At 37.5% G+C, this 14,637-nt stretch overlaps 2 protein-coding genes across 3 annotated transcripts in view; one reads left to right on the top strand and one right to left on the bottom strand.

Annotated features, from left to right (window-relative positions):
- LOC123653664 (hemocytin-like) overlaps positions 1-14,637 on the bottom strand; it is a 69,162-nt gene that overhangs the window by 999 nt on the left and 53,526 nt on the right. Inside the window, exons 63-78 of the mRNA XM_045589658.1 lie at positions 10,143-10,301; positions 8,995-9,158; positions 7,748-7,877; positions 6,880-6,966; positions 6,144-6,306; positions 5,547-5,657; positions 5,254-5,472; positions 5,081-5,178; positions 4,558-4,761; positions 4,187-4,306; positions 3,683-3,841; positions 3,393-3,539; positions 2,387-2,591; positions 1,428-1,601; positions 836-988; positions 336-512 (exon numbers count right to left, since the gene is read on the bottom strand). Of these exons, the coding sequence (XP_045445614.1) occupies positions 336-512; positions 836-988; positions 1,428-1,601; positions 2,387-2,591; positions 3,393-3,539; positions 3,683-3,841; positions 4,187-4,306; positions 4,558-4,761; positions 5,081-5,178; positions 5,254-5,472; positions 5,547-5,657; positions 6,144-6,306; positions 6,880-6,966; positions 7,748-7,877; positions 8,995-9,158; positions 10,143-10,301 (2,470 nt within the window). The remainder of the gene's footprint in view (positions 1-335; positions 513-835; positions 989-1,427; positions 1,602-2,386; positions 2,592-3,392; positions 3,540-3,682; positions 3,842-4,186; positions 4,307-4,557; positions 4,762-5,080; positions 5,179-5,253; positions 5,473-5,546; positions 5,658-6,143; positions 6,307-6,879; positions 6,967-7,747; positions 7,878-8,994; positions 9,159-10,142; positions 10,302-14,637) is intronic.
- LOC123653397 lies at positions 11,942-14,334 on the top strand. Of its 2 annotated transcripts, none has more exons than XM_045589384.1 (2): positions 11,942-12,346; positions 14,151-14,334. In XM_045589384.1, the coding sequence occupies exons 1-2, from the start codon at positions 11,977-11,979 to the stop codon at positions 14,153-14,155; spliced, it is 375 nt and encodes a 124-aa protein (XP_045445340.1). In that variant the 5' UTR covers positions 11,942-11,976; the 3' UTR covers positions 14,156-14,334. The 2 variants fall into 2 exon arrangements, with proteins under 2 accessions (XP_045445340.1, XP_045445339.1); XM_045589383.1 differs by having other exon boundaries at positions 14,116-14,334.

The following is a 14,637-nucleotide window of genomic DNA, read 5'->3' as shown; positions in this document are numbered from 1 at the left end:
TTTGTGTAACCTCATCGGTTTTTAAGCGACGATTAATGTTTCTCCTCAGCACGTATTGCCGCCGTTGTTTGAGGTCAGAGTTGATAGTAATTATGAATAGCAATATTGCTGTATTTAAAGTATAAAGCAGGAACCATCGACTACTTTTGTATAATTTTGACACCGTTACATTTCTATTATGATTATAATTGTAAAATTTATACCTACACCTACTTTATTATACCTATATTAATATTATAATAGTTTAAATAAATCCAAAAATTAGATCTATTTTCTTAGATTTTGATATTTATACTTTTCTGCCTTTTATTTTTAGCGCCTATGTGGTTACTCACCGGTCTTGCTCGGGTACCAATTGGTGGGCAGTTCCCCGCAACGCTTACAGGAGCACTCCGCTGTGGAAGCTACTCGGTGTTGCTGTACACTGCCGTCTGTGCAGGTCAGTGTTACCAGCAGTGACGAATAGCGTGTCGCCTGGCAACACTCGCATGAGGAGTCATGGCTGCCCGTCTCTGTGGGGAGGGTGTGAGGGTATACCTATATGTATTATTTACATTTACGTCAGGTATCATGAGAAGGATATCTCGCAAAAAAATTGAAATATCTATAAACGGTTTTTACAGGACACTATAATTCAGATATATATTCTTGTCATAATTAAAAATACTTAGAATTCTGTTTAATATACTTGAGTAACTTAGTAACACTAAACAATATCATATAGGAAACCGCTCAAAAGGCTAAAATAAAACATTAATGACTAATAATATCCTTATTAATTTAGACGTAAGATTGTTACAATAAAACGAACGTTAATGGCGACCAAATCACTTACGGTTGTTATAAAGAGTGCCAGAGTCGCAAGTTCCCTTGCATTCTTGGAAGCCTTCGAGTGGTTCATTATTGACGCAGAGCCCGTGAGGACCAATGTGGACTCTTATTAGACCCACGGAATCTAACTTCGATATCGGTTTCGGTACACAGGTCGCTGAAAAATATAATAACAAACTTTAAAATAGTTTTTCTCCTTAGTGCGTTGATTGGTTCTTTGTACGATTTCTGATTTTGATCCTCCCTGATTGTTGTCAAGCTATTGATATCATTTGGTATCATTACAAAATGATATCAACTGTATTATGTTACTTTAGAAGACAAATTATTCCAATATAGACGGTTGGATGATTATTTTTGAGGGTTGTTGCAGAACTAAGACAATCATTCTCTCAAACACCTGTCTGTCGGCCAGACTACAACAATCAGTAAGACCTGGGCAAAGTCTTGGAAAAGTGCTAAATAAGGAAGACTTCCAATTTCATTTTGTAGGTGGTGATTTTCTTAAACTAGTATTTTAAACGAATTAAGAGATGCATACAATTAATGCTTTATGCTTAAAATCGGATTTCTTCTAAAATTACTATGTAACTCACCGAGTGCGGAAGGTTTCTCCCTGCAAACCTGGCAGCAAGTCTCGTTGACCAGGTCTTCAGGAGCGCAAGCGGACACGTCGGGGCAGGGGAACTGCGCGGACGTTGTGAACACCTCGCCCTCCACACCCTCGCAAGTGAAGGTCGTGCAGTTGTCCGCGGAGTACCATGTTGAGCCTGATATATAATAATAGTACTTGGCTTCATCATACTCGTATAGTAACCAAATGCAATACTTAGCTTCAGCGTGTGTAAGCTAATACATTCCACATTCCAATATTATTCAGTAGACAAGCTTTTTTATTAATTTAAGCGCGCTTATCTTTGAAAATATATTGTTCGGCACATAAGAGGCTACTAAGGGATAACAAGATTCCACTATAGCCTTGGAACTTAAGAAGCCGACCGATGGCGGGATAACCATCTAACTGCTGGCTTTGAAATACACAGGCCGAAGACGGGCAGCAGCGTATTCGGTGCGACAAAGCCAGCCATGCGGTCACCAACCCGCCTGCCCAGCGTGGTGACTACGGGCAACACGCATGAGTTTGCACATTTTTGGCGCGAACTTGTGGAGGCCTAAGTCCAGCAGTGAATGATAATGATGATGACATAATAGAGTTGACGATGATAAGAAGATATTTTGGTGCACTTTCTAAATAGATTGATGTACATTTAAGTTTGGGACAATTTTTAAGTTTTGTTCAGCATCATGAGTGCATCTTAAGCAAAATAGTTTTATTATAGCTAGAGAAGGTAATAAAATAAAAAAGGCTGATTGCAAGAGATAAAACTTAGCTATTTTTTCACCACTAGGCCGGCAAAAACACACAGAATAATAAGGATATTGCACAATAAAGGTACTTGAATAATAACTTGGAAATTCTGTACCCAGAATTGCAGAATATTAGAGGCATTTTAAAATACATTTTTTTTTGAAAAATAATTATGGAAATCTGTACCTAGATCCTTGAGCTCGTCTGCCACAATACACTTGTCCTGTATGCAATGTCCACAGCACAAACCAGCAGCGGGCTCCACGTACTTCCAGCCGCGCTTACAATCCTTCACACACGTCTCGACACTGGCCGAGTGAGAAAGACCAGCCTCGTCTCGTAAACACGTGTAGTTCTTACAGGGGTCTGATGATTGCCAGGTTTGACCCTCCTGATTAATGGAAGGAATACAGGTAAAAAATTATGGTTTAATCATTTTTTTGTATGTATTTATCTATTTTTTTTTATTTGGTTGATTGATTCAGCCTGTAACATTCCACTGTTGAGCTTCATGTAGGATAAGGTTCGGAGCTTAACCCGCCACGCTACTTCACTGCGGTTTGGTAATATATTCTTTACCATGAGTAACGATTGCTATCAGATGTATATAATAACAAACGGGACCGACAGCTTAACGTACTATACAAGGGGGAGGGGAATCCACAAGGACAAACTCCACGACCAGAAATTAATATTTGTTCAAATACAAATATCACCCCCGAACGAGAATCGTACTCAGAATTGCTGGTGTTGAATCCATAGACAAACACAATTTTTTCAGAGGTGATAGATGAGAACAGTTTTGATGCTGTAACTGTGATTACGATCTTTGGGTTGCTTGAAGACTAATATAAGATGGAGGGAGAAAACAACAAATTGATGAAAAATTTAGGCTCCCGGCTCGGTTTTTTGTCGGATTAGGTTTAGAAGCAGTTGTTGTAGATACTTTTTGCTGCCATTTTGTCACTGTATGGCACAATACCGATGAACTCTCCGTTTGAGACGTACATTTAATTTACACCCAGTCTCAACTATATATTTAATCCGAATTAAACTTTATGTATACCAAGAACTTGTGATGATATTTGGGCTCATTTCATTTGATTTGAAGTAAACAATAGGTCTTTATTTTAAGATAGCCGTAGATATTGCAAAATACAACTGTTAATTTATTATGAAATAGATTTAGCACCTGGTAAATCTTGTTTCCAACGCGGCAAGCGACCGGTTCTTGTTTGAGACAGCATTTTCCTGGAATCTTTTCTTCACTCAGCACAAACTGTTTTTTGATCGCATCTGATATTTCTGGGCACGATTCATTCTTACTTTGCACTTGGAGCTAAATTTAAAAACAAAATATATTTGAAAATAGTTTTAAAACATTCACTTAAAGTATTAAGTGCATAAAATGTTTTAAAAAAGATTTCAACATCAATATTTTCTTTTAAAAATTGTCTAATTAACTGGGAAGAAATGGCTTACAGTGCCGTTGATGTTAGCGCAAGTGTAATTGGTACAGAAGTCTGGAGAGGTCCAAGACGCTCCGATGTCTCTCTTGATGCCGTCCACGATGCAGGCCACAGGCTTGCACTGTCCGCAGCACTGCTTGCTATCCGCTGGAGCCGGGAAGTACTCCCAACCCTGACAAGTATTGTTTTATGTAGATATTAGACAACCTTCATTGTAATTAGTGAACTTATACTTTCAGTTTTTTGAGCTTAACTGAAGTATTCCATTTAATTCTGTAAAAGGTGGAATGTTTAAACTAAAACATGTACCCATATATTTTCCTAATTAGCAATTTACTAATTGATAATTTCAAATAAAATTTCTTCTGGATAATTGATAAAACTTGTCAGCCCCTATAACAATTTTTTTTTCTTATTTATTTTGCCAAAATATGATACGTAGGGTGTCAAATTTAAAGGTTTAACCAACATATTCTACCTTTAAGAGCATAATATAAATTTAACTTATAATACTTACAGGTTGACAATCTTCATTACAGTTTTGTACAGTGGTGATCTTCTCCAATTCACCGTCTTCTATTTCCGAGCACTTGTATGATTCGCAGGGATTGACGGGCGATGTCCAGTTTTCGCCGACCTAAGAAAAAAAAAACCATTACGTATTAGATACTACTTTAAAGTTTAGTACTTACAAGTTCAAATAGAGTTAATGATGGTGGAATGTTTAGTCATGACTATTGACGCCTAATGAGCGTGACGAGATATGACATGGGGAGAGTAGTCTAAAGAAAAGTGACGTTCTTACTTCACTAATTTGTGAAATTTTGCCTAATGACGGACGGTCATTTGGCACGAACTGGACATGATGGCGGGACACACTACACTCACCTTGTATATACTGTCCCCGTCCCGGCAGGCGACTTGCACGGCGGCGGGACAGCAGGCGAAGGGCACCGGCCGCGGCTCCAGGACGAACTGCTCCGTGGACACGACGGCGGGACACTCCGTCACGCTGCACTGCGACACGGCGCCCACCGGGGACGATTCGCACCGACAGGAGCGGCACGGGCCGTCCAACCAGACAGAGTCCGTCTAAGCATTACCCATACGAATTACACACACATACGTTTAATTAAATGATCATAACAAAAAAAATGAAAATCTATCGCTAAATGTGTTGCTGAGTGCAAAACTTAAAAATGCCTAAAACGCCTCGGCATTTTTCAAAGTTTTGTAATAGTTTGTTGAAGGTTCTTATGAAATGAAAAATATAGAGAGTTTAGCGGTACATTTCTGAATTTCAGAAAACGATTGATGATTTCAACTTCACGCGTTTGTCAGTTCAGTCAAAACAGGACAATCTCTGTCGGGTCAACTTGAATCAAAATATCAAAGTAATCATCTAACTCACATCTTTAAGCACCACTTGTGGTGTCGTTCTCGCTTTTTCGCCACCCTTCGCAGCGGCTTCCCATTCGAGTGTCACCACGCATTTGTCCTTAGGCAATTCTATGGAAATGAATTAGAATTAAGATTCTTCGTTTTTAATACAGTTAGCAGACGAATACCGAATTAGTTACGAACCACATTTGTATTCTGGACAGCATTGGCCTGAGATGTTCTTGGTTTCCAGTGTGTGGAATTTCTCGCAAGTCGGCGGTTTCGGACAGTTTTGTGGAACGCATACAAGTTCAGCGCGCGGGCAGCATCCAGAGTCGTCGATAAGGCGTTCCATTCCTGGTTCTAGCATCTCAACTTCGCTGTCATCTGGGATTTTCTCGCACTCGCTTGCCGGTTTGCATTCTGTATATTGAATTAAGGTTTTTGTTATAATTTAAAAAAATAAAAGAAGTAAATATTGCTTAAAACTTTCTTACCGCAAGCAAACTCTTTGCATCCGTCCGCTTTGGTCTTTTGCTTTAACACCTGTCCGAATCCACATTCCATCTTCTTAGGCTCCACGCACCTTTCACTTGGAGGTTTCTCCACTAGAAACGTGAAAAAAAATGAATACAAACTTCTTTTAAAATACTTTTTTAAAGTTGTTCAATATCCCTCGGTTGGGCACGGACTTTCTTGTGAGAAATAAAAGCGTATCAGACTTTACTCCCAATCTTTTTCGATCGATCCGATTTTATCTTTAATTAAATCACGATACTAATTTTTACGGTCACCAACCCGCCTGCCCAGCGTGGTGACTATGGGTAAAACACATGAGTTCACGTTATTTTTGGCGTAAACTTGTGGAGGCCTATGTCCAGCAGTGGACTGTATAGGCTGTAATAATGATGACTAATTTTTAATTCAAAAGCGTTAGCAATGATTTGAAGTCGTGTCAATTAAAACCCAGTCCATATATTCCAAGAACGATTACTTGCTTACGTACTGTTGAAATTCAAACTTATCATTTTTGAAGTTAAGCGGTTCTTAAGCAAAAGCTGTTCCCTAGATCAGCTCAGTCTACCGTCACTCACCACACATGTACTCCCGACAGCATTCCCCAGGGCGCAGTGGCTTAGAGATCAGGTTCTCCAGCTCGGAGCATACAGGCACGGAACAAGTTTGCGTGGTGCACGACACGTGCGCAGAACTCTCCGCAGACAGCTTGTTGCATGTGCACTTTGTGCATGCATCCTCCTGCATATGAATAGTGATTGAGACACCAGTCGCTATTTTTGAGACACTTTAGTTGATTGATACTTTAGTTGGCTGTTTTGTCGGTTCTATTTTTAGTAACATGGTTGTGATTTACATATTCCTGATGTAAAGTAATAGTAACGTGTTAATTGTAATAAGGATATTGTAAGTTGTGATTGAGCTATACTAATAGCTGATCCCATTTTTTATGCAATTTAGTTGTGCTTGATAGATATCAGAAAATGTTGGCTAAATTACAAAAACGTTTAAAAAATATTATTTATAAAATATGAATAGTGACAATTAAAATTGTAAATTAATAATATGGTGACTGGATTTTGTTTTATTCTTATAGGTATAGCATATACATATAATTGTGATGCTTCAAAGTCTTGCTTCCGACTTTTACACAAAAAAGGCACTAATTGTAGTTTCAAGCGCAAACGAATAAAAATCCAAGTTTACAAAAATAAACAAAACCTGACACAAATTTGTTTCCTTGTGAAATAATTAGCTTTATACTTATTTTTAAATCGTACTGAAAATTCCGAAAAATATGAAAAAATGATTTACCTTCCACTCGTCGCCAGCGTAATGTTCTTTCTTTGCATCGCACGGGAAGCATTTCGTTGGTTCTATGCACGTGTTGTTAACTCTAACCTGTTGTAATAATGATTATTTTTAAATGCAGGAGCAAAATGATTGAAGTAATAATGTGACTAAAAACTGTTTATTGGGTCTTACTCCAAAAAAAGCAGTTTATGTTATAATGATGATGATGATAAAAAATACAATGTAAAGATATATACAACCATAAAGCATTAAACACTATTGTAAAGCCGGTGTTTGGTTCATTTCGTAAAATATAAAAAAATAATCAGTCATATTGTAGCAGTACATAAAGTTCAATTGTAAACTTTTCTTGAAATGAAACTGTGTAGTATGTATAGAGAACTTTCGCATTCGTATTCAGCCTCTAACATTCCACTGCTGGGCATAGGCATCTTTTTGCATTTTTAGGAGAAGATTGGCAGATATACATATACAGCATACTATTAGTAACGATCGCTATCAGGTGTCTATGATAACAACCGGGACTGACGGGAGACCCACAAGGACAGACATCCAAACCGGAAAGAAATATTTGTACAAATGCAAAAATCCATCCCGAGCGGGAATTGAACGCCTAACCCATCGATGTTTTAGACGACCACTCGCATCATTACACCAGAGCGGTTCTAGGAGAACTTAACATAGTAATAATAATAATATTCTTTATTTCACACCATTAAAAGATACAAACAAAAGTAGTATAATTAGAGGAAGATGTACAAAGGCGGTCTTCTCGCTAAAAGAGCGATTTCTTCCAGACAACCTTTGGGTGTAGGACAGCGCATAGAAAAGCGGTTAGGAAGTGTACAAATAATAGTAATATTCTTACTTTTCCTTCCGGACAGAAGCATCCTTCAACGGGTTGTTTGTCGCACTTCTTCGGATTCAGTTCGAGCTCGTCGTGGTTGTCGCACGTCCTTTCACAATCTACACATGGTCTGTACACCAGCGGGGCTTCGCTGTTGAGCAATTATTTTTTAAGTAATCATTATTTATATATTTTTTCTTTTGAGCATTTTTTTTTAATTTAATCGTTTTTTTGTATTTTTTTTTTAAATTTCGCTTTGTTTCTTTAGAACAAAGTAAAGAAAAACTTAAAACAAACTCCTATCTTTAGCTTGTTGTTTATTTACGCAGTTGAAATTTCTTCTAAGATAAAATTCTTGTAACACCTAATAGCAAATAATTGCAATAAATAGTAATATATTTTTGCTTCTGAATGTACATCTGTTAGAGTGTAATCTGGCGGATGAGATGCTGTCTTATTAATATTAAAATTATAAATATAAGCGGAATTCAAACGGCCGGGGGTAGCGCTGGAGGCTGAGAAACCGGTGGAAAATCCTATTCAATTTATTATTATACTAGCTGTACCCGCGACTTCGGCCGTAGTTATTTAAAAAAAATCTAAAATAAAAGAAGCCTAAGTTACTCCTTAATTACATCAGCTATCTGCCAGTGAAAGTCTTGTCAAAATCGGTCCAGCCATTTCAGAGATTACCCGGATCTAACAAAAATTGTAAAAAATGTTATTTTGGTATATGTACCGTGTATACGTGTATGCATATAGTTTACTATAAAATAGGAATAAAGGCGGTTACTTTAATATTTCAAACAGACACACGAATTCTTCTTCTTCTTTTACTTTTGCTCCCTGAAGGATTTGCCAATATCTGAGTGGAGCTTAGCTTATGTTATGAGAATCGTTAAGTTAGGGCAGAAAACTTTGCTTTGTGTAAGGCTTTGTGGGAGTGCAAGTCGTAAGAGCAAAAATAAAGACTAAGAAGTGAATCAGATGATGGCGGGATAACCATCCAACTGCTGGCTTTGAAATACACAGGCCGAAGACGGACAGCAGCGTCTTCGGTGCGACAAAGCCAGTACTGCGGTCACCAACCCGCCTGCCCAGCGTGGTGACTATGGGCAAAACACATGAGTTCACATTATTTTTGGCGTCAACTTGTGGAGGCCTATGTCCAGCAGTGGACTGTATAGGCTGTAATGATGAGTTAGTATCTGAAACAAAGACACACGAATTAGATTTATTTGTATGGGTAGATAATGTATGTCGGTCACCAGCGGAGGGGGCACAGGCCGGCGCGCCAGTCGAGGCACACGCCCTGGCGCCGGCACTCGGCCGCGTAGCGCTGCAGCGCGCCGCACGCGTCGCTGGCGTTCAGCGCGCACAGCTCCGCCTCGCACTGCGCCACGAACGCGCCCGGCTCCACCAGCGCGTGGCACTGCGGGCGACCGTGTAGCTTTAGTTTGGAAGCTAAGCTCCTTTACGCGCCCCGCGGGGCAGGTGAGTAGGAAAGAAAGAAATTTGGACCATCACATCCGTTGCATTCACAAATGTTTTTGAAGTAAAAGTTCTTTACACACGCTTGACTTAGGGAGTGAACTGGTGAATGAGTGACGAGAGTTTTACAAAAAGTGTGATCGGGCTGGGCGAACGGAAGTTGAGAGGGAGATATAAGTTAGTGAAGATAGAGAGAGTTACGTTTCGTAAGTTTTACTTCAGTTGTGTGGTCTAAAGCACACTAATTTTTTTTGTGAATATAATATTTTTTGACGTACGTTAAGTGTCATTCACATTTCATTCCATTTAATTTCATGATCTCTTACCATCTTTTTCGTAAACAAGTAACAATCTTATATCAATACTGTTGCCGAATATTTGGGATATGTTTATTTGGAGGCAAAATTATGCCTAGTTTCTGAGGTAAGAGATAGCCGGAAATGTCCTGCTCAAAAACTGGAGCTACTCTTCTGTGGAAGAACTTTACCCTTACAAAAGATCACAGCTAAATAATACTACTCTCAAATACTGCTTTATTTCTGTGATGAATAAGATAAACGAAGAACCTGAAGATCAGGGATGGTACGGACAACAACGCGCGCTTCTAATGTTGCAGGCTATGGTGTCTTCATATATACAACACACGCAAATGTCGAAGACAGTTATTAATAAAGTCGAAAAAAAGAAATTTGGTGTCCTGTATCTACAGGATGGCAGCACTGTCGGCCAATTCTGTCAAGATTATGAGATGACCACGCATCACACGGTTGAGAAGCAATGTGTGGAACATAACTAAAACAAGATTACGGTAGTTACAATGTATTTTTTTTTTTTCTCGATTATCCCACTGTTCACCCACACGATGTTCGACGATAGTTACACACTGTCTTGGACACGTATCTAAAAGTGTATAATATGAACTTACCGCTCCAAACTTAGCGACGTCGTTGATATTGTAGCAGGGATTAGATTCTGGTGGAGGCAGCACGCACTCCTCTGGCGGCGGAAGTTCCTCGCACTGCTCTTGCGGGGGCACCTCCAGGGTCGTGAGGGTTTCGGGACTGGCTTGCCAACTCTTACCGTACTATATACAGACATGTTTATTAAAACGTTGATATGATACGATACAATAAGTTATTACACATAAAAAAGGAAAGAAAAGGAAGGGAAAGATATTACACAAAAAGTCTAAATTTCTTGAATAAATTGAACTTCTTCAAATATATATTTTTCCGATTTTTTTTCTTAACTTATAACTTCTACTTATGTAGTATATCCAAAGATATAAGCACATACAGGAACTATGATTTTAGAAGCCGAATAAACTAAATATTGGCACTCCATATCTCCATCACTTCATCACTTCAGCCTAATACAGTCCACTGCTGGACATAGGCCTTCACTAGTTCGTGCCAAAAATGGCGTGAACTCATGCGTTTTGCCCATAGTCACCACGCTGGGCAGGCGGGTTGGTGACCATATCTCCAACGTTTGAAATAAATTGTTAAATAAGTGTGTTTGCAGGCAAACGAAAAAAAACCGACCTCAATTATATCGACAATTAATACAACGTAGGTAGACGAAAAATTAGTCAAGTAATACGCTGTAATCAGATCTCGATGAAATTTAAATATGACCACGTGATAAACATCGGCTTTCGATTAAATTAAAAATCATCAAAATCGGTACACCCCGTAAAAAGTTATGCGGATTTTCGAGAGTTTCCCTCGATTTCTCTGGGATTCCATCATCATATCCTGGTTTACTTATCATGGTACTACACCAGGGATATCTCCTTTACAACAAAAAAAGAATTATCAAAATCGGTTCATAAACGACGAAGCTATCCCCGAACATACATAAAAAAATATAATATAATTAGGAAGTCAAACGAGCTTACCTGTAAGTAAGGTTCGACTTCAATTATGTGAAATTGTGGTCTCCTCCGAAGATGATGAGAGATGATAGTGTAGTCCCGTCCGTTTAGTCGATTATGCGCCACATATTTAAAGCGAAGAGCGAACATCCCTAGTATGCGTGCCCCTCACTAGTCTATAACTCTATAGTTCATTAAGTTCACAGTTCTCTATTTATTGGTTTTACAACACAGGGTTCATACGAAGTGTTAACTTAGTATATCCTTGGGTTAGGGTGGGACTCATCATCTTCGGAGGAGACCACAATTTCACATAATTGAAGTCGAACCTTACTTACAGGTAAGCTCGTTTGACTTCCTAATTATGCTACATTGTGGTCTCCTCCTCGTATGATGAGAGATGATAGTGTAGATGTTCAAAGTCAAGTTGTAAAATCAATAAATATTTATTGTTGATCATAACAAATCTTTGACAAATAACAAAAAATAAATTCTCTTACTAAATAAATAATTAGTTTCATTAATTAACCTTTGGTAAGCTTAAATCAGTCTTATTACCTAGTTATGTAGTTTAATTGTAGAACGATGGGCAGTTATAGTGAAGAAAGGCCTAGATAAGGAGGAAAAGGAAAAAATACAGATTGAGAATCCACCATTCACAAACTTCAGTGAAATGACACCACCTAAATTGAACCCGGAGGTAAATGCAGCAGTGAATGATGTTGCAAGGAAGAGAGACCAGATCATTTTTAAAAGACAACAACAGGTTTCAACAGCTCTGTCATGCCTGGGCTCTGCGCTGCAATTAAGCATGAAAGATCAAAAGCTCGAGTCTATTAAGAAGTTGAATGATGCATCACGGCTGTTATGTGACTCCCTTTTCATGGATACAAGGGGACGGAGATCTCTCTTGCTATCAGTCACAAATAAAAATATGAAAGACTTCCTCGTTCAATCAGAGCCAGGAAGTTTTCTCTTTGGTGATAACCTGACAGACCAAATTAAGACTGCTAAGTCAGTGCAAAAGTCGGGAGAAGATTTGAAAATACCTCAAGTGAAGAAATTAACCTCTCGACCAACCACATCAGGACCAAAATTCAGCGGTGCACAAAATAAATCTTTAAACTGGCGGGGCCCTCCTCGAGGCAAGGCGAAGAAGAGGGGGGGGGGCATCACCGAGGACAACAGGCACCACGACAGGCAGACAGGAGGCCGCCCGAGAAGAAGGATCCACGCAGGAAGTGAATCAGCAGGTGGGCAGACTTAAACTGCATTTTAGTAATTGGAAACAGATAACCAGTGATCCAACTATTCTAGATTGGGTTTTAGGTTATAAAATTCCATTGGAAACAAAACCACACCAAAGCAATATTCCATTAAATGATAAATTTTCTGCCCAAGAGGTAGTTCAAATATCATCAGAAATCAATAAGCTTATAAATTTAAAAGCTATAGAAATCTGTCAATTCCAAAAAGATCAGTTCTGTTCTCCAATATTTGTCATTAAAAAATCAAATGGGTCCTTTAGATTTATTTTGAATGTAAAAGAGCTAAATACTTTCATTCCTACAGAACACTTTAAGTTAGAAGACTATAGAACAGTGTGTAAAATATTACAGAAGGGTGATTTTTTAATTTCAATTGATTTAAAAGATGCATACTATATGATTAGCATACATAAACAAAGCAAAAAATATCTAAGATTTGTTTTTCAAGGAAAACTTTATCAATTTAATGTCTTACCATTTGGTTTATGCATAGCTCCATTTACCTTTACCAAAATTATAAAACCAAATGTTGCATATTTAAGAGAAAAAGGATTTATTTCAGTTGTTTACTTGGATGATTTTCTATGTATAGGTAGAGATTACCAACAATGTTTAGAAAATATGAATGCAACAATAAATATATTAAAGGGATTAGGATTTATTATTAATAGAGAAAAATGTAACTCTAGACCTAATCAGTACTGTAACTTCTTAGGTTTTATTTTTGATACAGTAAACATGACATTAGATCTTACTCGCGAAAAAAGAAACAAATGTTTAAAAATAATAAAAGAACTATTAAATAAAAAACAAATAAAAATAAGAATTTTGGCTCAAGGTATTGGAACTTTAGTATCAGTCTGCCCAGCTATTAAATATGGTATGCTATACACCAAAGAACTTGAACGACTTAAATATCTTACATTAAAGAATAATAATGATAACTATGAATATTCAACTACATTAAATTCAAATTGTAAACAAGATCTTGAATGGTGGTCTCATAACATTGTAGCATCTACTAATCCTATAAGAAAAAATTCTTACAAATTAGAAATATTCACAGATGCTTCCAACACAGGTTGGGGTGCATCTTGTGGTTCTGAGACTGTCAGTGGTCATTGGAGTCAAGAAGAAACTCAATTTCACATTAATTCTCTAGAATTAATTGCAGCATTCTTTGGATTAAAATGTTTTGCAAAAGATTTAAAAGATATTGAAATATTATTAAGAATTGATAATGTAACGGCAATATCATATATTAATAGACAGGGGGGAGTTAGATATACTCACTTACATCATATTGCTAAGGAAATTTGGCAATGGTGTGAGTCTAGAAACTTATGGATTTATGCTACATACATAAATACCAAAGACAATATAATAGCAGATTTTGAATCTAGAAAAGAATTAGGTAATACAGAATGGGAGTTAAATAACACACATTTTCTAAAGATTGTTTCTATATTTGGTGAACCATCAATTGACCTATTTGCATCACGAACTAACTCCAAGTGCCAAGACTATGTGTCATGGCATCCTGATCCTGGGGCTATAGCAGTGGATGCCTTTACTGTTTGTTGGTCGAATTACCATTTATTCTATGCTTTTCCCCCATTTTCTATGGTACTCAAGACTCTAGAAAAAGTTATTTTAGACAGAGCAACAGGCATTGTAGTAGTGCCATACTGGACTACTCAGCCTTGGTTCCCAATTTTCAATAAACTTCTAATACAAGAACCTATCATTTTCAGCCTTCTGAATATCTACTCTCTTTGAACAATTGCAGAATGAGTCATCCTCTACACCAGAAAATGAAACTGATGGCAGGATTATTATCAGGAAAACATTCTTAAAATTGGGAATCAACAATGAAGCAGTTGAAATTATGATAAATTCAATATCCAAGAGTACACTAGATCAATACTCTCCTGCTATCACAACATGGGCAAAGTACTGTAAATTACATAAAATTAATATTAATAATCCTAACATAACAGATGTCATCAAACATTTAACTCAAAGATTTCATGAAGGTTTGTCGTATGGAAGTTTAAACTCAATAAGATCTGCACTTGCTCTAATAATAGGTCCACATTTAGGTACAGATGACAAAATAAAAAGACTTTTCAGAGGTTTTTTCAGGCTCAGACCTCCAAAACCAAAGTACAATATTACATGGGATGTTTCTACTGTGTTAAATTATCTTGAAAATAGTTATAATCAGAAAAATGATTTAGAATCTATTACTAAAAAGACTGTGACCTTATTAATGT

This window comes from Melitaea cinxia, chromosome 5 (assembly GCF_905220565.1).
Source record: "Melitaea cinxia chromosome 5, ilMelCinx1.1, whole genome shotgun sequence".
Lineage (NCBI taxonomy): Eukaryota > Metazoa > Arthropoda > Insecta > Lepidoptera > Nymphalidae > Melitaea > Melitaea cinxia.
This window is presented reverse-complemented; position numbering and strand designations above follow the sequence as displayed.

Bases quoted from the DNA above. Each gene is read 5' to 3' on its own strand.
- LOC123653397 (XM_045589383.1), top strand. From the start codon at position 11,977: ATGGATACAAGGGGACGGAGATCTCTCTTGCTATCAGTCACAAATAAA.